The sequence below is a fragment of the Hemiscyllium ocellatum genome, chromosome 47 (assembly GCF_020745735.1).
Source record: "Hemiscyllium ocellatum isolate sHemOce1 chromosome 47, sHemOce1.pat.X.cur, whole genome shotgun sequence".
NCBI classification, from domain to species: domain Eukaryota; kingdom Metazoa; phylum Chordata; class Chondrichthyes; order Orectolobiformes; family Hemiscylliidae; genus Hemiscyllium; species Hemiscyllium ocellatum.
In genome coordinates this window covers 6,959,069-6,983,509 of record NC_083447.1, presented here as the reverse complement: position 1 = coordinate 6,983,509, position 24,441 = coordinate 6,959,069, and the positions used below count along the sequence as shown (strand labels likewise).

At 44.7% G+C, this 24,441-nt stretch overlaps 1 protein-coding gene across 3 annotated transcripts in view; it reads left to right on the top strand.

Moving 5' to 3' along the window:
• Positions 1 to 262: 262 nt before the first annotated feature.
• clasrp (CLK4-associating serine/arginine rich protein) overlaps positions 263 to 24,441 on the top strand; it is a 64,162-nt gene continuing 39,983 nt past the window's right edge. For 2 of the 3 annotated variants that reach the window (XR_009647378.1, XM_060855912.1), the window contains exons 1-11: positions 3,009 to 3,086; positions 6,991 to 7,130; positions 7,982 to 8,079; positions 11,731 to 11,832; positions 13,755 to 13,834; positions 14,608 to 14,692; positions 16,296 to 16,438; positions 18,516 to 18,612; positions 19,799 to 19,877; positions 20,046 to 20,119; positions 21,201 to 21,242. Coding sequence is in view for 2 of the 3 variants with exons in the window: in XM_060855912.1 (XP_060711895.1) it covers positions 7,032 to 7,130; positions 7,982 to 8,079; positions 11,731 to 11,832; positions 13,755 to 13,834; positions 14,608 to 14,692; positions 16,296 to 16,438; positions 18,516 to 18,612; positions 19,799 to 19,877; positions 20,046 to 20,119; positions 21,201 to 21,242 (899 nt within the window). In the remaining variant the exon portion in view is untranslated. Of the gene's footprint in view, positions 316 to 3,008; positions 3,087 to 6,990; positions 7,131 to 7,981; positions 8,080 to 11,730; positions 11,833 to 13,754; positions 13,835 to 14,607; positions 14,693 to 16,295; positions 16,439 to 18,515; positions 18,613 to 19,798; positions 19,878 to 20,045; positions 20,120 to 21,200; positions 21,243 to 24,441 lie in introns of those variants that run through there. The other variant, XM_060855913.1, reaches the window with a different exon arrangement.

The window sequence follows — 24,441 nt, the reverse complement described above, 5'->3', positions numbered from 1 at the left end:
TTACTTTATATCCCTTCCCGTGAATTAATAAAGGTTTATATGGCTGTGATGCTGATACATCTGAAACCAAAAATAAAAAACAAGTGATTGAAAAGAACTCCAAATACATGTAACGGACACTCTGCGGAACCGAAAATGCAGCTGAGTTGGTGGAGGAGGATTTTCTTTGTGGTACCTGGTGCGGGGCGGAAGCGGCCGGGAAAGCGCGGGGTCGCAGCGGATACCGAGGGGCGGAAGTTGTGTGCGCGGCCGGACTCAAGGGGGAGGAGAGGAGAAGAGAAAAGATGGCGGAGTGTTGGTAGCGCTTCACTCAAGGTAAACGCTGCTGGGGGGTGGGGGTGGGACTGGAAGGAGAGGCACCTCACCGACAAGGGGCGAGAGCAACACGGAGAGTGAGGCCTGAGGCTGACGGGGAATTGGGAATGGATCGGTGGTGTCGGGCAAGGGGTACGGTGGGGGGAGGGGCGGCGGGGAAAGAATGCGATGGGGGAGGGGGACATAATTGGGGTACGGGGGGGGAGGGGTGGGTAAAGTTGGGGACGGGGAGCAGGTTGGGGGGTAGGGGTACATTGGAGGAGGAATAGGGGTATGTTGGGAGGAAGGGGGTTATGGGGTAAGATGCGGATAGGAAGAGGGGGATAGGGGTATGTGAGTTGGGGGGGTGAGTTGGGGGGGGGTGAGTTGGAGGGGGGTGGGGGTGAGTCGGGGGAGGGGGGGTGAGTCGGGGGAGGTCGGGGGGTTGAGTCGCGATTATGCGGTGGGGGTGAGTCTGGGATTGGATGTGGGGTGGGGTAGTAAGTCGTGAGTGAGTTGGGGGTATGGGGTGGGGGTGAGTTGGGGGATTGGAGGTGAGTCTGGTTGGGGAGGTCACAGGGGTGGTTGGGACAGGGGGTGAATCAGGGGGTCATGGGGGCGGTTGGGGTGGGGGTGAATTGGGGGGTCATGGGGTGGTTGGGGAGGGGGGGTGAGTTTGGGGGGATGGGGGAGTCAGGGTGGGGTGGGGGATTTGAGTCATAAAGATGTACAGCATGGAAACAGACCCTGTGGTCCATCTCGTCCATGTCAACCATATATTCTAAACTAATCTAGTCCCACCTGCCAGCACCCAGCCCATATCCCTCCAAACCCTTCCTATTCATATATCCATCCACATGCCTTTTAAATGTTGCCATTGTACCAGCCTCCACCACATCTTCTGGCAGCTCTTTTCATACACGTACCACCCTCTGAGTAAAAAAGTTGCCTCTTCCGTCTATTTTATATCTTTTCTCTTTCACCCTAAACCTATGCCCCCTGACTTCTGGACTCCCCCACCCCAGGGAAAAAAAATTGTCTATTTATCCTATCCATTCCCCTCATCGTTTTATAAACTGCTATAAGGTCACCCCTGAACCTCTGACGCTCCAGGGAAAACAGCCCCAGCCTGTTCAGCCTCTCCCTGTAGCTCAAATCCTCCAACCCTGGCAACATACTTATAAATCTTTTCTGAACCCTTTCAAGTTTCACAACATCTTTCCAATAGGAAGGAGACCAGAATTGCATACAGTATTCCAACAGTGGCCAAACTAATGTTCTGTATAGCCGCAACATGAGCTACCAACTGCTGTACTCAATACTCTGACAAATAAAGGAAAGCATACCAAAATGCCGCCTTCACTATCCTATCTACCTGCAACTCCACTTTCAAGGAGCTATGAACCTGCACTCCAAGGTCTCTTTGTTCAGCAACACTCCCAGGACCTTACCATTAAGTGTTTAAGTCCTGCTAAGATTTGCTTTCCCAAAATGCAGCACCTCGCATTTATCTGAATTAAACTCCATCTGCCACTTCTCAGCCCATTGGCCCATCTGATCAAGATCCCTTTGTAATCTGAGGTAACCCTCTTCGCTGTCCACTACAACTCCAATTTTGGTGTCGGGGGGGTTGAGACAGAGGGGTCAGGACAGGTTGGAGGCAGGGGTATTGGGGCAGAGAGGGGAATCGAGGAGGAGGGGGGTATCGAGGGGGCTATTAGCGAGGATAGGAAGAGTGGGGGCGTATCGGGTGGGGGTGGGGTGTATCAGAGTAGAGTGGGGGGTATCTGAGCAGAGGTGGGGGATATCAAGATGGAGTAGGGGTATTGGGGCGGAGCGGATGTGTGGGGGGTATTGGGGCAGATCGGGGATGTGGGGGGTATCGGGATGGAGTGGGGGTGTGGGGGTTATTGGGGCAGAGGTGGGGGTGTGGGGGTTATTGAGGCAGAGGTGGGGGTGTGGGGGTTATTGGGGCAGAGGTGGGGGTGTTGTGGGGGTTATTGAGGCAGAGGTGGGGGTGTAGTGGGGGTTATTGAGGCAGAGGTGGGGGTGTAGTGGGGGTTATTGAGGCAGAGGTGGGGGTGTAGTGGGGGTTATTGAGGCAGAGGTGGGGGTGTGGGGGTTATTGGGGCAGAGGTGGGGGTGTGGGGGTTATTGGGGCGGAGGTGGTGTAGTGGGGGTATCGGGGCAGAGGTGGTGTAGTGGGGGTATCAGGGTGGTGTAGTGGGGGGGTATTGGGGCTTGGGGGAATCTGGGATAAGGGGGGGAGGGTTTTGGGGCAGAGCTGGCGGAGGATCCTGGTGTTTGAGTTGGGGCGGGTTGTTGTGTTGGGGATGAGAGGGGGGTGAGTTTTGGAGGCGGTCATGGCTGAGAGGGGGGTGAGTTGGTGAGGTTGCAGCAGAGAGAGAGGGGTAAGGGCAGGGGATGTAGAAGAGGGTTAAAAGTGAGGGTGGGTGGATTCAGGAGTGGTGTATGTGTGGGAAGGTGGTGTAGGATAAGGTTTGGTGGGAGGTGCAGGAGTGTGTTAGGAGAGGGATAGGGTCCAGGAGTAGGTGGGTGTGTGGGATGAAGATGAATGAGAGGGTGCAGGGTATGAGATTGCAGGGGGAACGATGGGTGGGGGGAGAGATGCCACAAGATGACCTCTGTGTGAAAGGTCCTGGAGATGAAAGTTTTTATTCCCTCCTAACATCTGACACATCAATTCTGTCTCCCTCCAGGTTGAATGCCACTACCTATCTTTCCACCTTCTTAAGCAGAGCAGCTCAGCGCCTCTTGTACAAGAGAAGTGAGTGAGTATTGTTTTTATAAGGACACACAAAAGGTTAAAGGTTTGGAATGGTATTTATTCCTTTTTTTGTTGCTGTGTCTTCAGCTTCTTAAAATGACACTGAACTGGAGTATTTCCATAAATTCAACCAAGCTCATTGTCCATCCCCACCTTCCATGAGAACTAAGAGCAGGAGGAGGCCATTCAGCCCCTCAAACCTGCTTCGCCACTTGATTTTTAGCATGGTTGACTTCTTCTCACCCTCAACTTCACTTTTCTGCCGCTCTCCATAGTCCTCTGACCCATTGATATTTAAACATCTGTCTGTCTCTTCAAATTTACTCAGTATGCCAGCGTCCACTGAACTCTGGGGTAGTGAATTCCACAGAATCACAATCCTTTGGGGAGGATGTTAATCCAGGCACACAGGTAATGTTCTGGGGTCCTGGATTTGAATTTTGCCAGATCAGATGGTGGAAGTTGAAAATCAATAAATTTATGGGATTAAGAATCTGCTGATGACCGTGAAACCATTGTTGATTGTTGGAAAAACCCATCTGGTTCACTAATGCTGTATAGGGAAGGAAATTGCCATCTGCTGGACGGAATTTCACATTGGCCCCAAGGTCCTGTACTTCCCGCAGGAGCCTGTGCCCCACAACCTGAGCCGCCTTCGGAATTTTAATTTTGTTCCCTTTCAGGACATAAAACGGCGTGCCCTGTATCGACTGTTGCTGCACACTGTCTACCTCTTCTCCCTCATCCACCACCCGGACATGCCTTGGCGTGCCCATTTGCCACTGGGCTGTGGGGATCCCCAGTGGAGGGCTCTCTACGTGGGAGTCCTCCCCCTTTCTCTCGGGGATCTGGGGTGGAGGGTGCTGCACGCAGCGGTTCCCCTGCAACCGCAGATTGCGGTGGTTCACGGACTCCCAGCCCAACTGCTTGTTCTGTGGTGCTGTGGAGTCCGTGGACCATGTGTATGTTGGGTGTGGGCGTTTGCACTCCCTTTTTGATTTTCTTAAAAACCTCCTCCTCTGCTTTTGGTTGTACTTCAGTCCCACGCTCCTGATCTTCGGGCACCCGGTACGGAGGGGGGAGGGCAGGTCTGAAGACCTCCTCGTGGGTCTGCTCCTGGGCCTGGCCATAAACAGGTCCAGGCAGCGGGCCGTGGAGGGGGTCGTTAGGGCCGGCTGCCTGCCCCTCTTCCGCGGTTACGTTAGAGCCCGGGTGTCCTTGGAGAAGGAGCACGCAGTCTCCACCAACACCCTGGAGTTGTTCAGGGAGAGGTGGGCACCGCAGGGAGTGGAGTGCATTATTTCCCCCTCCAACTCTATTTTGATTTAGTCCCTGCCCTCCCCTTCTCTGCTTGATCATACAGCATTCCCCTGGTGGTGGAAATTTGAATAAAGATTCGTACACCTTGTCTCTCACAGTGTCTCACACCTGCACACACACAACATCGGTGCTGGGGAAAAAATAAGCACTACCGCGGTTAGGCAGTGGTGTGGAAAAAAAAAATAAAAGCCAGCAATGCCCTCATCCCATGAATGGAATAAAAATAATTTCTCTTCACTTCTGTTTTAAATCTGCTAACCCCTTATCCTAAAATTATGACCTTTCATTCTCGACTACATCTACTCTGTCAATACCCTCAGTTAGATCTTATTTCATTCTTCTAAACTCCAGAAATATAAGTCTAAACTGTTCAATCTCTCTTCATAAGACAAACACCTCATCTCTGGAATCAACTAGTGAACATCCTCTTAACTAATTCCAATACAACTATCCCTCCGCAAGTGGACCAATATTGAGTGCACTCTCATTAATGGATTAGTGGTGCTGGAAGAGCACAGCAGTTCAGACAGCATCTAAAGTGCAGCGAAATTGACGTTTCGGGCAAAAGCCCTTCATCAGGAATAAAACTCTCATTAATGCCTTGTACAGTTGCAGCAATACAGCCCTCCTTTTATACTCTATTCCTTTAACAATAAATGCCATAATTCCATATGCCTTCCTTAATACCTGCTGGAGTAGCATATTGCTTTTCTACTCAAAATACTGAAATTGATGTCCTGAAGAAGGTGTCCCATGGTTTTGACTCAGTAACAATGGTGGAACAATGTTAAATGTTCAAAGTGTCATGTGGCTTGGAAGGGCCCTAAAGGCTATGATGCACCCTTGATCCTTAAAACTCAAACCCTGATAGAGCATCTGTTTTCTTTGTTTATCAATGAAGTGCCTTGGGTTGTTGTTCAAAGGTGAAGGAGCGGTGTCCTCATCTTTGGAGTTTCTCAGGCTTGTTCCATTTTACCTGCTTTGGATTCACTGTCCTCCTTAAATCTGACCCTGGTGAAAGCCACATGTATTCACTGGCATCTGGTTTAGTTAATTTACTGCCCTTGGTTCCTACCCATACCAGCTTCCAACATCACTTTTTTTTTTGCATCTGAATCAAGATTATAAAACTAAGTGCATTTTCAAATGCACAACTGTCCAGCCTTTGGTCCTCTATTGGTGATCATATATCTGCAGTTAACGGTCTGTTTTTGAGATTTTGATGTCACTAGAGTTGTAATCCATAGGCCCAGGCTATAGATTTACATCCAGCACAGAAGCAGACCGATTTTAAATTCAGTCAGTAATAAATCTTGAGTTACAAGCTAACCTCAGTAACAGTGACTGTCAAACTATCATCAGTTGTCCTAAAAACCTATCTGGTTCATTAATGTTCTTCAGTGTAATGTGATCTGCAATCCTGACCTACACATGACTCCAGATCCTCAGTGATGCGTTTGACTCTTAACTGTCCATTCCACTCAGCTCAAGGATAATTAGGAATGGCCAATAAACTGCTCATTCAAATGTATAAACAATTGGAATAAAGGGCAGCAGATGCTGGAATCACTTGTACAGAGAGCACGTCCTGTAAAATTTCAAGTTAATAAGGAAATATTACCTTTCCCCATGTCCTGAGAGAGAAGGAAAGCAGAGATAAATGCAGATGGCAGATGTTTGTGCAGTTCCTTATGTCCCATGAGCCTCAGTGTCAGGATTCGGCCTGCATTCATTATCCCCAAAATTGGAATAACATTGAAGAACTGGTTTCAACTGGTGGCCAGCGTGTTCTGAGTCACTGAGCAATTTCTCGGGAGATTACCAGCATGTACATCTATGATCTTCCATGTATTAAATGTCGTACATTTATGCATACTTCCAGAGTTAGTGTTTTAGGGCTCATCAGGGATCAAATTTGTTATTTATGGCTGGGTACCATGCTGTGAAGGAGAGCACAGTCATAACCTTTTCCTTGGTGTTGAACCTGATTGCTAATCCTCTGTACTTTGAAATGAATAGGAGAAATGCAATGTGTGTTTTATTTTAGGCACATTCCAGATGTCAATCTTTATAAGCAACAGAAGGAAATATCAGTCTGCTAGCCACACGCTGTTTCTCACCAGGTTTTGCTCACCTACATTGACTCCTGATACAGCAGTGCCTTGCTTTTAATATTCTTTGCCTTGTTTTCAGAGCTCTCCATGAACATGACCCCTCCTGATCTGTGAAACTTTCCACAGTCTCAATATTTGTCCAATTCTGGGCTCTTAAATATCTCCAATTTTAATAAGCAGCATGCTTTCACCAGCCTGATCCTTAATTTTCAAAACTCCCCACCCCGTGTTTATCCTCTCTGCCATTCTAACTCTCTCTTTTATGGCATTCCTTATAATCTTACTGTTTGGTCAAGAGTTTGGCCTAATCTACTTGTCTGTGTCTCACCTTGCTATGGCTTGGTGTCACATTTAATCTGGTGACATATCCGTAAAATGCCTTGAGTTGTGTTGTGCATTCTGGACTCTAATTAAATGCAGCGTGGTGTTGAAAGCTGGGCTGTTCATTGGGAATCACTTTATGTTTCTCTTCAGATTTGCTGTTTTGTCACGTCACATCACGTCAGGAATCCAGGATGTGGCACGAGGCTCGGAAACACGAGCGGAAACTGCGTGGGATGATGGTGGACTACAAGAAACGGGCTGAACGACGCAGGGAGTACTATGAGAAGATAGTGAGTGTGCCATGATATTGTAACGTCCATTGTTCCAATTTAGATATTGAGGGGTGACCTTATAGAGGTTTATAAAATCACGAGGGGCATAGATAAGATCAAAAGCAAGGATATTTTCGCTTGTTTTTAAGGTGTGAGGAGAAAGTTTTAAAGAGGACATGAAGGCAACTTTTTTTCCACAGAAGATGGAATGTACTAGGCGAAAGTGAGGACTGCAGATGCTGGAGATCAGAGCTGAAAATGTGTTGCTGGAAAAGCACAGCAGGTCAGGCAGCATCCAAAGAGCAGGAGAATCGATGTATCGGGCATGAGCCCTTCTTCAGGAATGTGCAGTGAGAGAGGGACTCACTGAAATCCCTGTAGAGGGAGGAAGAGAGCTTCTTCAAGGAAGGCATCCTTCCAAGAGGATTCGCAGTAGGTTAAAATCTTCGAGGAGAAAGTGAGGACTGCAGATGCTGGAGATCAGAGCTGAAGAGCATTCCTGAAGAAGGGCTCATGCCCGAAACGTCGATTCTCCTGCTCTTTGGATGCTGCCTGACCTGCGCTTTTCCAGCAACACATTTTCAGATATGGAATGTACTGCCAGAGGAAGTGGTGGATGCAGGTACATTTGCAACATTTAAAAGACATTTGACAAGTACATGGATAGAAAAGGCTTAGAGAGATATGGACCAAATGCAAGCAAAAGGGGTTAGTTTAGTTTGGGAACGTGGTCAATGTGGACTAGTTGGACCGAAGGGTCTGCTTACGTGCTGTATGACTGTATAACATTGGGGTTAATTGATATTAAACAGAGAATCTGAAAATTCTTTTCCCAATGTAAGCGGCATTCTGCTATCTTTGATTTCCAGAAAAAAGATCCAGCGCAGTTCCTGCAGGTGCATGGTCGAGCGTGTAAAATTCACCTGGATTCTGCCGTGGCTCTTGCAGCAGAGAGTCCGCTCAACATGTAAGTGATACCTTATCTGAACTGTTAATGTTAACAGTTTTGTTAAGAGCATGCGAGTGGAGGCTGCTAATCGATTAAGTATCTTAAACACAGCTCTTGTGGCACAGGGGTCATGTCTATTTCTGGGCCAGAAGGTTTGGCCTTCTGTAATGGTGGTGTGTTCTAACTCATTCAGACAAAATAATTTTTTAAATTAAAATGGACTTTGGATCTTGAGGCACAGTAGTGGTGTCCTCACCTCTGATTTTGGGTTCAAGGCCTATCTGCCCTGGAGCACTGCCACAACATGCCTGAATCCAGTTGATATTAAAAGATGAAAGTCAAACATAGAAACTAAGAGCAAGAGTAGGCCATTCGGCCCTTGAGCCTGCTCCAACCTTCGGTATGATTGTGGCGGATCCTGAATAACAATGCCATATTCCTGCTTTCCCTTCACACACCTTGATGACTTTAATATCTAAAAATCCCATGTAGTACTGGTGGTATCTCAAAACATAGGCCACATGTGAAGAATCCATCGGGTGACTGTGTGGAGTTTGCACATTCTCCCTATGTTTGCGTGGGTTTCTTCCGGGTGCTCTGGTTTCCTGCCACAGTACAAAGATGTGCAGGTCAGGTGAATTGGCCATGCTATATTGCCCCATAGTGTTAGGTGCATTAGTCAGAGGGAAATTAGTTGGAGGGTCGGTATGGAGTTGTTGGGCCTAAGGGCCTGTTTCCACATCGTAGGGAATCTAATCTAAAAAAATTCAGATCAGGTTCATGGAGTTTCAATGTGGTTAATGCTCCTCGATGTTAAAAGGTCTTTATACCGACCAGCCCTCTAAGCCAGAAGGTCCAGGTCATGATCCATCAAGCTGTGACACGAGACATCAAAGCAAATCGATTAATTATAAAAGTAGATTTTAGCCCCTGGAAAAGTAAGAGGCTGAATATTAGCTAATTTCATTATTGATTATTAAAGAGTATTAAAAGGGGACTTCTCCTTTAAGAGGTTGTCATCTAATTAAATAATTTTTAAATGTTTGCTCGAGTGTATACAATGGCACTCCCTTCGAAAGGAATTGTTCATCAGTTTATTTCATTTGTTTTATGGTTTAAAAATTATATGGAAACTATTAAAGTTGTTTGTTGCGGTTCACCTTTGAGAGGTTCCTTAGTAAACCAGTCACTTGAGTTTGTTTGACTTGGGTTTGCAAAGGCACAGCTGAGACACTAGGTTGGGAGTCAGCAGGAAGCTAATGTGTGTGATGTTGCATTTCTAGATGGTATGAAGTTAAATACAGTGAATGCCCGAAGTGACTGGCGGGGGGGGGGGGGGGGGGTTCAGGTGCACAGATCTTTAAAATGTCGCAAATAGATGCAAAAAATAATCAAGAAGCTAATGAAATGCTGGTCTTTATGTTTAGAGGACTAGAGTACAAACTGTACCTATACGAAACTCTGGTTAGATCCCACTTGGAGTACTGAGAGCAGATCTGGGCACTCCACCTTAGCAGGAATTAATTGGTTATGGAGACAGTACAATGCAGGTTTACAAGAATGGTTAGGTTATGAGGAGAGATTACACAAATTAGGCCTTTTTGTTTACTTGAATATAGATGAAGTTTTCATGGTATTAACAGGAAAATATAGAATGCATAAAGGTAACTGTTTCTACTGGATGGGGATTCTAGAACTAGGGGGCATAGTCTGAGAATTAGGGCCAGACTGTTCAGGAGAGATGTTCGAAAGCTCTTGTACACACAAAGGATGGGAGAGGTTTGGAGCTCTCTTCCACAAATGATAATGGATGGGAGAGGTTTGGAGCTCTCTTCCTCAATGATAATGGATGGGAGAGGTTTGGAGCTCTCTTCCACAATGATAATGGATGGGAGAGGTTTGGAGCTCTCTTCCACAATGATAATGGATGCTAGATCAGTTGTTAATTTAAAATCTGAGATAGATCTGTTTTTTCAGGAAAGGTATTGAGGGATATGAGTTAAAGCATATGTAGTTAGGTCACAGATCAGCCACAATCTAATTAAATGGCTCAAGGAGCTGAATGACCTTATCACTGTTGCTAAGGCGTGATTGCACTAGAGGGGGCTTGGAAAAGATTTAAAGGGCTTTTGCCCAAAACGTTGATTTTCCTGCTCCTCAGATGCTGCCTGACCTGCTGTGCTTTTCCAGCACCACTCTAATCTAGACTCTGATTTCCAGCATCTGCAGTCCTCATTTTTGCCTTTACCAGCATGGTGCCTGGTCTGGAGCCATTCTGTTATAAAGAGAGAGGTTTAATAGGCTGATGTTGTTTTTATGAGAGCAGAGCAGGCTTGGGGCAGGGTCTCATTGGGATGTAGTTATGATGGGTTGTAGATGGAACAGAAAAGGATAAATTTCTGAATAATCTCTCAGTAACCATAGGATATGTTTTTAAAATAAGGAGCAGGTGGTTTAGAGGAAACATGATTTTGTCACAGAGGATTATGGGTAAATTGATGTCACTGCCTAGGAGAGTTATGGAGTTGGGAACCCTCAACATACAAGAACTACTTAGATGAGCACTTGAAACACCAAGGACTACAAGGTTATAAGCCAAGTGATGGAAAATGGGATTAGCATAAAGGATGTTTAGTGATCACCATGGAGACAATGGACTGCTTTCTGTGCTGTAAAGGCTCTGACTTTGAAAGTCAAGATAAAGATTGACTGGAATGCCAGCTGCTGTTTTTGACAGAGTGCCATGCATTCATGATGACAGCTGGGGACTTAGCATCTCATTGGGGGCGTTTGCATCTCTGACAGTGCAGTACTCCTCTAGTAATGCCCTGGAGTGTCAGTCTTAATCCTTGTGCTGCCTTCTGACCGTAAGACAAGCATGCTACCCATTGAGCTATGGCTGCCACTCCCTCCCTTTTCCAATAATGTCCAGTGTTTTGTCTGCTCCCGGGATGTGCTTTGGTGCTGTTACCTTCTTGGTACCTTAGCATGCGAGGTGACACAATGTTAGAGGTCTGTCATCTGTCAGTGACTATAGGAAGAGGTAAGAACAGGAGTAGACTGACAAATCGAACACTGAGGGTTTGGATGGAATTGCCACGTTGTCGAGCTTCTGTAGTTTCTGTGCTAAGAAGGCTTCATTGCTGAAATGACAGCTTAGTTCACAGAATTATGGGGCATTATTAGAGAATTGTATGACACCCACGCTGACTGCTTCCAACAGTTGTGCACTTTCTCTCGAGTTTTGTCTTCTGTTCCCCAAAAGTACAGGTGAACTTTGACTGGCTTCCATTGTTGGTTGCAGCTCCTCCGTTACTGTTGATTGAGTAAATCTTTACGTTATCCTGTTGACTGAAATCTCAACTTTTGTTTCATGGATTTCGATTTGCACACCAGATTTTATGCTCTTCTAAAATTAAAAGATACTTTTAATTCACTCGAGTGACTTGGGCCATGATGGCCTGGCCAGCGTTTCTGAATTTGTTAACATTACTTCTAACAGCCTTGTTGTAGGGGTAGCATTACAAGTTGTGGGCTCAATTCCTCCTTCGGAGGCTTGTGTCCATAATTCACATGGGGACTCCCGGTGTCGGTGCTGATTCATTCCCTGTACGTTGCCACTAGTGGTCAGCCAATCTCGCTCATGGTTCCCTGTTGTCATTTCTCAAGGATGCCCTGGCAGGGTGATACGAACAACATGATCGATCGGTTTGATGTTCGAGCTCATCTGGATTATATCCTGGAGTATGCCCCTCCTTTCCTGAGCACTCTGTGAGTATCAACGTGATGGAAGAAAGAGAAACTTACCTAATTCTTAGTCAATTTAAACTCCTTTCCTTTCAGCCTCCTGACAATCACAGGCTTCCACACACTTTTACCCAAGCACCTGTCCATTGCTACTTCAATTAATGGGGGTTACAGCAATACAATTAATAACAGGAGTAGGACTCTTGACCTTTCAAACCTGCTCTACCATTCTGTAAGATCATGGCTGCTCCGATTGTGCCCTCCATGCCATATTTCCACCTCGTCCCAATAACCTCTCTCTAGACAGCAACTTGAAATCCCACCATTTAACATCTTGAAAGGCAAGGGAAAAAGAAACATTTGAATACCATTGCCTACAAGTTCCCTTCCAAGCCACTCACCATCCTGGTTTGAAATATATTGCCGTTCCTTCAGTATCGCTGAGTCAAAATCCTGGAACTCCCTCCACAAACACTTGGGTGTACCTGCACCAAATGGACTGCAGAAGTTCAAAATAATACCATCTTTTTAAGAGCAATTACAGGAAGGCAATAAATGGTGACCCAGACAGTGATTTTCACATCCTAAGAGTGAATTTAAAAGATGCCGTTGCTTATCAAGAAGGTATCTACCTCTGCCTTAATCTTTTTCAAAACTTATGCCGCACTGTCCTGTGAGGATGAAATTCCAAAGGCTGTCAACTCTGAGAGAAAAATTCTCTTCATCTCTGTCTTCAAGCAGCCCTTTATTTTTTTAAACAATGACCTATCTAATTTAGGTTTTAGCTTGTTCAGACACTGTATGACATGTTTCTGGAGCAGGTGGAACTCAGGAGACAGGGACACAAGAGCCCAAGTCACTTTTTATTCCTCTAAACTCCAGCCTTGCCTGTCCCAACTTTCCTCATAATGCCATCCAATCAGTGTTAGTCTCAGGTTGGTGTGTGTTGCTGAAGGTTGCACAGAATTACATCTGTAAAGGAACAGCCTGTCATTACACAGGGCATCCTTAATCCAAGTTATCACCACGCTCCCCATTGGCCTGGTGAGCAAACATCTGTCCTGATCTAAATGACCATCCCTATTGGGAAGCTCCCACAGCTGCATTAGACCCTGTTGCATTTCTTTATCCTAAATAAGGTAGTGTGTCAAGGTTGGCATCTGTCCCTAGGAGAGAGAGTGGTGTAGTGGTAATATCACCAGACTAGTAATCCAGAGACCAAGCACTGTGCCCTCTGAGCATAGCCACAGCATGTGGAGGAACTAAAAATCAATATTTCCTTCAAAGGTTAAAAAACTGGAAAAGTAATGGTGATCAAGGAACTATTGTTAATCCATCATAAAATCCTATTTGGTTTACTGGTGTCCTTTTACTTGCTCTGGACAATAGAATTTTCCAAGGTCCACAGCAATGTGGTTGACTTTAACTGCCCTGTGAAATGCCAGACCTGCCAACAGCACACACATCCCACGAAACAATAAAGAAAACACAACTAGATGGGTATATGAAAAGGAAGGGTTTAGAGAAATATGAGCCAAATGCTGGTAAATGGGACTAGATTAATTTAGGATATCTGGTTGGCATGGACTAATTGGACTGACAGATCTGTTTCCATGCTTTTCAACTCTGACTCTAAACAAGAAAGGAGATGGATGGAGCTCACTCCTGATGACAAGTTTTGGGCAGAGAATTGCAGAAATCCACAGCCCTGTGATGAAAGAATTCATCTTCATGTCTGTCTGAAACAGCTGACCCCTTTCCTGTACTTACCTCCCCAATCTAACTCATCAGAGCTTCCCACCAGCTTAATGTTGACTTGGAAGTTGCAAACTCAAGTGACATCTCTTACTAAACCATTTGGTGGTTGTTTGAAGAGAAGACCCTTGTCTTGAGTCAAACATTTTACTCTTTGAACATGTGATGAAGGTTTAATTTTTCTTCTTTAGCTCTCCAGAACATGACAATGATGAACGGAAGTGTAATTACGAGCGATACAGAGGTCTGGTGCAGAATGATTTTGCAGGCAGTAAGTTTCCAGATTGTTTCTTGAATTACCCAACCAGTAACCCTCGCTGAATTTCTATCAGTGAAGCTGTTGCGATACATCACCTGGCAAATTGGCCAAAATGGTGGTTGTCCTAATCTTTTTAAATAAAAATACAACCCGTTCAGTTTCTTGTGATGATATGCTCTGTCGGTTTTCTTTGTTGGTCCACAGGCAATTCCACGGAGATTAATTTTATTTTCTAGTTCCCAAAAGTTCAGATGAATTTTGATTGGCTTCCATTGTTGGTTGCAGCTCTTCCATTACAATTGTTGTGCCATCACTTGGTGAAAGATGTGTTAGAAATACTGGGAATATGCAACAGCTACCTGGAGGGGGACATGTATAGGAATGTAGGAGCTAGGTGAGAGGCCAATCAGTCTTTCAAGCCTGTTCCAGCATCCAGTTAGATCATTGTTCATCTGTATCTGTTCAATTATCCGACTTGTTCAATGTTTGAAGTGTGACAGAACTGATGCATTAACCCATCTAATACATCAAAAGATAAGAGGCTATTCAGCCCATCGATCATGCTTTCTCATTCAATAAAATTGTAGATGATATGATAATGGCCTCACTCCACTTTGCTTCCCTTCTTGATCAAAAACCTGACTGCCTCGTCTTTGAGTAAACCAAGCTTTACAGCATTTTAAAGGTGAACAGCTCTCTGAGAATAAAATTGCTGTTCATCTGTCTTAAATTGGAGGTTCCTTCTTTTAAAGCTTTAAGCCGACTGGTGTCTTTCTGTATTTCAGTTGCTGAGGAGCAGTGTCTGTACCAGATCTACATCGATGAGCTGTACGGGGGCATGCAGAAACCCAACGATGATGAGAAGAAGAAGTATGTGCAGGATCCAGGGGGAGGGAGGGTGAAAGGATGCAACAGGAAGTAGCTATGCATTATCCCTCTCTTTTGTTGTCCAGACTCTCTGATACCTTAGTGCCCAAATGGACCAGGTTTGTGTTGAGTGAATTGATGTTAATCAGGGCTACAGCAGGTGGCATTGTTGCCCTCTTGAAGGGATGGGTGATGAACGCAGAGAAGGAAAGTGCATTTATAGCTCAGGAAATGCCCATTCGGTCAGCTGGTCAGTAGTGGTGTTAATACTCCCGTATGAGCCTAATCCCAACCCTCTGCATCTCACCTAATAAATATATCTTTTGATTCCTTGCTCCTGTTTATTTATTTTTCTTTCCCTCAGAGGCAATTGGCAAGTTCCACATTCTCCCCACTCTTTGGGTGGAGATGTTTCTCCTGAATTCCCTGGGATTTATTAACGACTGTCTTGTGCTTATAGCCCCTAGTTCTGATCTTGCTTTCAAATGGAAACAGCTTCTCTGCATCCAGCCTGTCAAAGCATTTCGTAATCTTAAGCAGCTCTCAGATCAGCCTCTCTACAGAAAAGAGCTCCAATCTGTTCACTTCTTTCCTAATAGCTAAAACGTTTCCTGCCGGCATTCCTATCCTTGCTGGCTGTTTGGCAGGTTAGAGATTATAAATTGTTAGTGTGGAAGCACTGACCTTCTGAAGAGCATCCAATCCCCCAACCCCCTCCTGTAGTCTTGCGATACCCCTGCAGTAGAATAGTTTGCAGATACCCAAACAAAATGTGCCTGTGAAATATCGCAAATTCAGAAGTGAAAGCTGTAAAAAAAAAATTAGGTATGTGTGTCAGAATTCATTCCACTACTGTACTGACTAGTTTGACTGTATGAAGTAACTTGCATTTTCAATGCATCTGAATTCTATAACACCATTAACAGCAGTAGTGATTCCTGCCAGATTTGAATTCCAAGGCTTTTATCTCAAATAGCGGAATGTCATTCCTGGTGGAACAGACTGGGGACAAAGTCTCCTTTTCTGTCACCTTTTGCCTCCTGCTTTGAATGCCATCACTTTGATAACGGCTGTAAAACATTTCCCTCGGCTAACTGGAATCTGTAAATCTTTAACTGTTTATTGAGTGCTCTTTAGATGCTGAGGGATAGGCCAATCAAAGAATTATCTTAAGAAAGATATCAAAGAATTGGCTTATCAGGTCTCTTAGAAGTTTTCTACAATAATGTTACGGAAATCTTGCCACACCAGAAACAGGCCACACTGCTCCATTCTGGTGTTTTAGCTCCATATGAGCCTCCCATCTTTGTAACATGGCTCCCCCTTCCCACCACCTGATCAGCTTATCCTTTGATTTCTTTTTATCTACTTAAATTCTTAAATGCATCAGTGCTATTTACCTCAACTACTCCATGTGGTAGCAACTTTGACACCCTCATAACAACTTGCAGAAAGAAATGTGCAAAAGAGCTCCATGTGTAATAAATTACATTCCTGTACTACGACTTTCGTTACTTAGTGACTACAGCAAGTATTTGATGACAGCCGACCTCCTCCTTCACCCCGCATGACCAGCTAATCATCTGTCCACCTTCCTCCATAACAGACTGGCAGAAAAGAAAGCTTCCATTGGCTACACTTACGATGACAGCTCAGTCACCACAGATGAAAAGATCGAGGAGAGAGACGAAGATGAAGAGGAAGATTCAGATGAGAAGAGTGACTCGGATGAAGAAATTCCAGACATAGGTGAGCGACTGTAAAGTTTTTGAAAACTATCCCCAAAACCTTTGTTGCCGAAGGGGGACAATGTCAAATATTGTAAATGGGAAGGTACAATAACTTTTATTTTTAATTCATCCATGGACGTGCGCGTCACTGACTGGACCAGCATTTATTGCCTATCCTTAATTTCGTAAGTTAAGAGTCAGCCACATTGTTGTGGGTTTGGAGTAGGTAAGGAGGCAGACCAGGTAAGGATGACCGAAAGGACATTATGTAGGTTTTCCTGATAATCAGCAATGGTTTGATGGTCATCATTAGACTCTTAATTCCAGATTATTATTGAATCCAAATTCTAGCATCTGCCGTGGTGGGATTCGAACTCAGGTCCCCAGAACATTACCTGTGTTTCTGGATTAACAGTCTAACAGTAATACCACTAGGCCTTCACCTGTTAATATTTAAAGATCGAATTTCTGACCCTAGTAGTCTTGTGAGTTTTCCTGAGATTTGGGCAGCACCTTGCCTGGCTTTCAGAAGCAAAGTGATTTTATAGGGAAATTTATTGATGAAACTGTGTGACCTGAAATAAATTAGAAAATTGCTAAAATTATAGAATAGGACAGACAGGAGAAAGCCATGCTTAATGTTTTGGATGCAAATGCTTGAAAGGAATTCCATTCTGACAGGGCATCTGCATCCTGAGTAAAGCTTTAATATCGTTATCCTTGAAGTTGCGAGCCAGCCTGCAGTACATTTTAGGGGTAAGAGGGTGCTGTAGTCAGTTTAATAAATTGCTATTATGATACAGCTGAATTGAAGTAAAAGTATTATTTTAAGGTAAGACTGACTGAAGGAACATACTTCAAAAATTAGTCATTTTTGAAATGTATGCAAGTGCATAAAGTCCACTGATAGATGAGGTGAACAAACAATAATTCTATCTTCATTGTGTTGGAGGGAGAACTCCTTGAGTATTACATTTTAATGTCAGGTTTGACTTTTCATCTGAAAGTTGCCTGTCTGACTGCAGCACTCCACTGAATTGTCGTGCTGTATGTTTCTGTCTTGAGAGTCAAGCTCTAACCTGTCACTTTATGGTTCTGGTTAACTGAATCAAGCTGACATGTTTAATTTAATTTGCATGGTGACAATAAATTCTTCACTCCATCATAAATGTCTCTAGCTACCTAACCAGTAACATAATGAAATTAAAACCATCTGGTAAATTCAGAGTACCAATGTATGCCATGAGGTGAAGTACTAGAAGAGGTGGAGATGGTGATGTGGTGGTAATGTTGGACTAGTTATCCAGAGACCTAGGCTAATGCTTTGGGGATATGGGTTCATATCCCACCAACAAAGATATTAAAAGTTGAGAAAAATAATGGTGACCAGGAAACAATCATCAACTTTCCTTTAGGGAAGGGGGTCTGCTATCCTTACCTGGTTTGGCCATCATATGACTCCAGACCATAGCAATGTAGCTGAGTCTTCACTGCTGTCTGAAATGGTCCTAGAAAGCCACTTGGTTCAAGGTAATTTGGGGAAGGCTGACAAATACCAGCAACACACTCCCATCCTGTGAAGGAATCGAGCAAGAAACAAGTAGGGGATGAGAAATGAGCTGGATTTCTCACTAATTATACTCTGTGTTTTAAATATAATCTGTGACAGAGGGTAGAGAACTCTTAGCTGCTCCCAAAGGCAATTGGAGATAGATAACAAATGCTGGCCTTGCCATTGATGCTCCGTCCCATGAGCGCATTTTTAAAAAAATGTTTCCTTTCCTGTTAAAGAAATCTGCAAGAATCTGTTAAATCATCTTACAAATCCATCACAAGAAATAGTTGGAGCAATAGACTGTGCGAACATTTTGGAGGTGATTATATTCTAGCTTGTACAGACTTCTTGCAGCGTAGCTGTTATTTTTGTTTTACAAATGTTTTAGTCTGGAAGGGAGAGCGCCTCCAATTTGTTGTTGAACTTGCAGGTTGTCCCTCTTTACCTTTGAAGGCCAGGACATGGTTAAGGGTTTATTTCTTCTGCTAGTCTTGATTGTTCTTGTGTAAAGTTTTCTGAATATTTACTTCCTACCCTTAAGATGTTGAAGTGGATGTTGATGAATTAAACTCTGAACAAACATTGGAGCTGAACAAACTCGCCACCACGTACGGGATGTCTGAAGGTGACTTTGTCAGGTGAGGTTGTAACTTGTCTATCCTTCATCTGGCAGAGGTATCCCCATCTCCTGACAATCATGAGAAAGAGAAGGCCATTCGGCCCCTCGGGCTAAATTGCCACTTGTTAAGGTTATAAGACTGGGCTGAAAAGTGCAAGTGAAAGTTGTCACCTGCCCAGAGGACCATTGCCTGCCCCCTCGTTAGAAAGGGGCGGCTCAGTGGTTAGCACTGCTGCCTCACAGCACCAGTTAGATTCCAGCCTCAGGTGACTGTCTGTGTGGAGTTTGTACATTCTCCCTGTGTCTGTGCGGGTTTCCTCCGGGTGCTCCGGTTTCCTCCCACAGTCCGAAGATGTGCAGATCAGGTGAATTGGCCATGCTAAATTGCCCCATAGTGTTAGCTCATTTAGTCAGAGGGAATAGGGTCTGGGTGGGTTACTCTTCGGTGGGTCAGTGTGGACTGGTTGGGCCGAAGGGCCTGTTTCCACACTGTAGGGAATCTAATCTAATCTGAAGAGATGACTTATCATGATTCTAACTTGAGGTTCACTGCTCCTCAGGTGAGGGGCAAGATTAAGAAGATGTCACAATGATCTCAGCCAGCGCAGGGAATTGAACCAGCCTCTACATCTCAAACCAGCCATCCAGCTAACTTACCTTCTGGCCTCTTGTGGCTTCAAATTCATTTTTCCCATCTGTCACCCACAGCCCTCCATTTCATTGTTGAATAAAAATCTGTCTGACTCATCCTTGAGTATATTCAATGTGGGGACAGAATCCAACCCCAGAGAGCAGAAGTCGGTCTTCATCACTGTCTTAAACGGAAGACCCCTTCAGCAGAAAAATTCCTGACGCAAGCTAGTGAGTGCTAAATTAGTAGGGATAGGGTTTATACTTTGGGCTTGTGTTAAGGAACTGCGTTTATACAGCCACTTCCTAGTGTAGACTAGTTTTGGGGGACAAATATTAATTGAAGGCTGATCGGCTGGAGGCGGGGGGAGTGGAGAGAATATCTCATTGTACAAGAAGTGTTCCTCCATTTCTTATCTCCTTCCGCAAAGTCAGACAGTAATACACAGTGGAGATTTTTGGTGGGGGGGAAACGCCACATCTGTCTCTTCACCACCTGGCACAGTGTAGTGTAAGGTGCAGTGCACCAGCCTGTCGTCCGATGCTTACAGTAGGATTCTTGTTTCTCTCTGAAGGATGTTACGAAAGGACAAAGAGGAGGTGGAAGCAATTAAACACGCCAAGGCCTTGGAGGAGGAGAAGGCGATGTACTCGGTAAGGATTTTCATTGTTCTCTTGTTAGGCCGAAGGCTCTGTTTCCACACTGTAAGAAATCTAAATCTAAATCCACATGCCAATGGTGGGAGCACGCGCATTACTGATGGTGCCAGCGTTTGGCACAGGCAAGCCATACAATTATTTTGCCATGTTTTCCATTTGTAGGGGCGAAGGTCACGACGGCAAAGGAGGGAATTCAGAGAAAAGCGTTTGAAGGGGAGGAAAATCAGCCCACCCAGGTACAGACCATTCTCCCCAATGTCTCCAATCACTGAAAAGCCTCCTCCCTTCTATCCCACCCCTTTATGTTCTACCATTTTTCCTCTACGTGGCCTATCTGTCAATGTCACACTGACATGGCCAAAGATACGTGCCATGGTTTTTAAAAATGGCCTTTAGATTTGCCCCTTCAATTCTATCCAAGGCATATTGATGGTTAGGGCTCAGTTCCACTTGGTCATTTTCTGATACCTCACCCATGTGTCCATCCTTCGTGTGTGAATGGGATAATAAGTGTCCAGAGTATTCAACTGCAGAGAGCATCACAACTAAAGACAACAGTACTTGCCTAACATCAGCATGTCTGTGCTCCACTGAGGGTGACTGAGGGCAGTTTGCCATCCCAACTGAGATCAGCATGTCCCAAAATTTAAATTGGAGGCTGTGATGCTGTGTGGGTGAGCTCTGCACTAAATCTTTCACGACCACAGCTATCCCAATGCACTTTGCAGCTGATGGAGTGCTTTTCAAATTATGTCACCATTATTATATAAATTTTTTGCACAGTAAGTTTCCACAACCAGCATGGTGATAGCAATCTGAGAAATAAGTGAGAGGTAACAATTATCCAGGGGAAAGCTCAGTTGTTGTTCTAAAGACATGACAACAGAATCTTCTGCATCCACCTGAGAGAACAGATGAGACACTGGGTTTGACATCTCCACTGAAAGATGACGCCTCCCTGCTGTACCATGTTCCCTCAGTACTGGGAGTGTCGGCCTGGGTTTTGTGCTCAAGTCTCTGGTGTGTGGGACATGAACCCACAAGCTGCATTCAGAGGCATGAGGTTTGTTGACTGAGCAGCAAAAGCTGAGGGATACTCCACAGTCAAAGGGTAGCAACCATTGGCCCACAGTGGAGGGGAGTGATTAAGGCACTGGAGGAGTAAAGGATTGAAACTGTCTCGTCATTCAATGAAATGTATTGTTGCTATGTCAGGCAAACTCATCTCACTGGCAGCAAGCATCACTTAAGGGACAAGGCAGCGTGAGCAGATGCAAGTAAGAATTGATGTTTGACATTGTTTACTTTCCTTTTCAGTTATGCAAGGAGAGACAGCCCAACATATGATCCGTACAAAAGGTAAATTTATAACTAATCCAACTGAAGTACAGAGAAGAGAATGCTAACTAGTAGATCAATCAACTCCTGAGGGAATAACACAATTTGATTTGTAAATAATTTGCAGAAATGTTTTTGGGGAAAGAGACCATGTAGTTTCGGGGGAAAAATATTTTTGAAATCCTCTTCTTCCTACTTTTTTGCATCTATTTACTTCCCTCCTGCTTGTCCAGTTCCACAAGCTCCGGAGCTTCTGGCGTCTCAGCTGTGAGACTGGACAAATGTTTTAGCAGGCAGCGAGAGGAGGCTTCAGGGTTGTACTTCTACCCTGTCCTCCATCTGAGATTCTAGCAGACATTTACTAACTGGTGTTCCGGACTGGGTGATGGGATTTATTACTCCTGCTATTATAATTATGAGTGAAAGCCAGTTTGAGTACCCTCCCTGCTGTCACTGAGGTGAGTAGTGTTTTGAATTGAATGAATGAGTTGAAACGTTTGCAGTGTTGCCACTTATGGCATCATCTTAGGCACAAGATACCTCGGTACAGCTATTTAAGTGCTGAAAATGTGTTGCTGGAAAAGCGCAGCAGATCAGGCAGCATCCAAGGAGCAGGAGAATCGATGTTTCGGGCATGAGCCCTTCTTCCTGAAATGTCGATTCTCCTGCTCCTTGGATGCTGCCTGACCTGCTGCGCTTTTCCAGCAACACATTTTTAGCTCTGATCTCCAGCGTCTGCAGACCTCACTTTCTCCTACACTATTTAAGTGCAAGGTTTGTGAAGGTTTGTAGCTCAGGTTGAGGTTTAGAGTGTAGGTTTGCTCACTGAGCTGTAGGTTTAATATCCAGATGTTTCGTTACCTGGCCAGGTAACATCTTTCTCCTGGATGGGGTTCCTGAGGTTTGTGGTGATGTCATTTCCTGTTCATTTTTTGAAGGGTTGATAGATGGTATCTAGCTCTATGTGTTTGTTTATGGCGTTGTCGTTGGAGTGCCAGGCCTCTAGGAATTCTCTGGCATGTCTATGCTTAGTCTGTCCCAGGATAGATGTGATGTTCCAGTCGAAATGGTGTTTTTTTTTTCATCCGTGTGTAGGGATACGAGGGAGAGAGGGTCGTGTCTTTTTGTGGCTAGCTGGTGTTCATGTATCCTGGTGGCTAACTTTCTTCTTGTTTGTCCTACGTAGTGTTTGTGGCAGTCCTTGCATGGAATTTTGTAAATGACCTTGGTTTTGTCCATGTGTTGTACTGGGTCTTTTAAGTTTGTTAGTTTTTGTTTGAGTGTGTTAGTGGGTTTGTGTGCTACTAGGATTCCAAGGGGTCTTAGTAGTCTGGCTGTCATTTCTGAAACATCTTTGATGTATGGTAAGGTGGTTAGGGTTTCTGGCTGTGTTTGGTCTGTTTGTTGTGGTTTGTTCTTGAGGAATCTGCGCACTGTTAGACACAAAAAGACACGACCCTCTCTCCCTCGTATCCCTACACAAGGATGAAAAGTAAACCCCAATTCGACTGGGATACCACATCTATCCTGGGACTGTACATGCCAGAGAATTCCTAGAGGCCTGGCATTCCAACCACAACGCCATAAACAAACACATAGATCTAGATGCCATCTATCAGCCCCTCAGAAAACGAACAGGAAATGACATCACCACAAACCCCAGGAACCCCATCCAGGAGAAAGATATAAATAGAAAGCAGGAGACAACAGCTTCGCTTCACTTGGAGGTTGCCAGTGATGATGTTACCTAGCTAGGGAATGAAACATCTGGATATCAAAGCTATGGCTCAGCGAGCAAACCTACACCCTAAGCTATTTAAGTATTTGGTATAAAATAAATGATAAATAAAAAAAAATGTGGACAGAGCAGACGTGCTCCAGCATGGTAGTCCCACGCTGTTGCCATATTGTTTTAGGGTGGGGTGGCAGAGGAGGAGTGGAATGTTGGTATCTGGACTATTAACTGGTTTGGGAAGCAGAACTGTCAAAGCAAACTCTTAAATGAGTGAGTGCTATTAGATATGGAGGGTCTTGTGGCACAGTGAGTCGTACTCTTTCTTTCTGAGTCATGACGGACTTTAGGCTCAATCTACAAACTTATTATCTTTTATATATATATATTCACAGTCAGAAGCTCCAGGTTCCACTCCTGGGGCCTGATAACCAACAAAGATGAGTTTGTAACTCACCTGAACAGGTTGAGTATCAATCTCCACACCCTTCCAACACACACTAAAGGTAGGCAGTAAGAGCGGTTGAGATTCCTGGAAATTCATGTGGTGAAAAAAGCATTAATGCCTCTACCACGGTGCTCCCCAAACATGTTTTCCCCAGTGACCACATTCTGAAGGTTGGAAGATGTCCGGGTTCTGGAGCTTGAGCCAAGAGATTGGGTTGGGAGCAAACAGAACAGAGAGTATAGGGTGGGTGGAGAGCAGGGTTCGTGTTGCGGCAGTACAAGATATTGGTGAGGCCACTTTTGGAATATGCATACAGTCTGGTCGTTTCGCGATAGGAAGGATGTTGTTAAACTAGAAATAGCACAGAAAATATTTACAAGGGTGTTGCCTGGACTGGAGGGTTTGAGTAATATGGAGAGGCTGGGGCTATTTTCCCTGGAGCTTCGGAGACTGAGGGGTGACCTTATAGAGATTTATAAAATGCTTGAGGGACATGGATGGAATAATTAGCCGAGGCATTTTGTCCCAGTGTAGGGGAGTCCAAAATAAGGGCATCGGTTTAACGTCAGAGGGGAAAGATTTAAAAGGGACCTAAGGGGCAACTCATTCTCACAGAGGGTGGTGCAGAAATGGAATGAGCTGTCAGAGAAAGTAGCAGATGCTGTTAGAATTACAACATTTAACAGACATTGGACAGATACATGATTAGGAAAGGTTTGGAGGCAGAGGTGGGGGGGGGAGGCAGAGCCAAGAAAGGGGGCGGCCCATTTAAACAATCAGCTTTTTAATTAAAAAGCAACTCCCTTTTCACTGGACTATTTTGATAGGAAGGTTTCAAATATTGTGCTATTTAAGCCACCAATAAAAAAAAAGTAAAACCATAAAATATTAGAACAGAATTAGGTCATTCAGCACATTGCATCAGTTCCACCCTTCGATCATGGCTGATATGTTTCTCAACCCCATTCTCCTCCTTCCTACCCACAACCTTTGATTCCTTTACCAGTCAAGAGCCTATTTCTGATGATCTTAAAGATAGT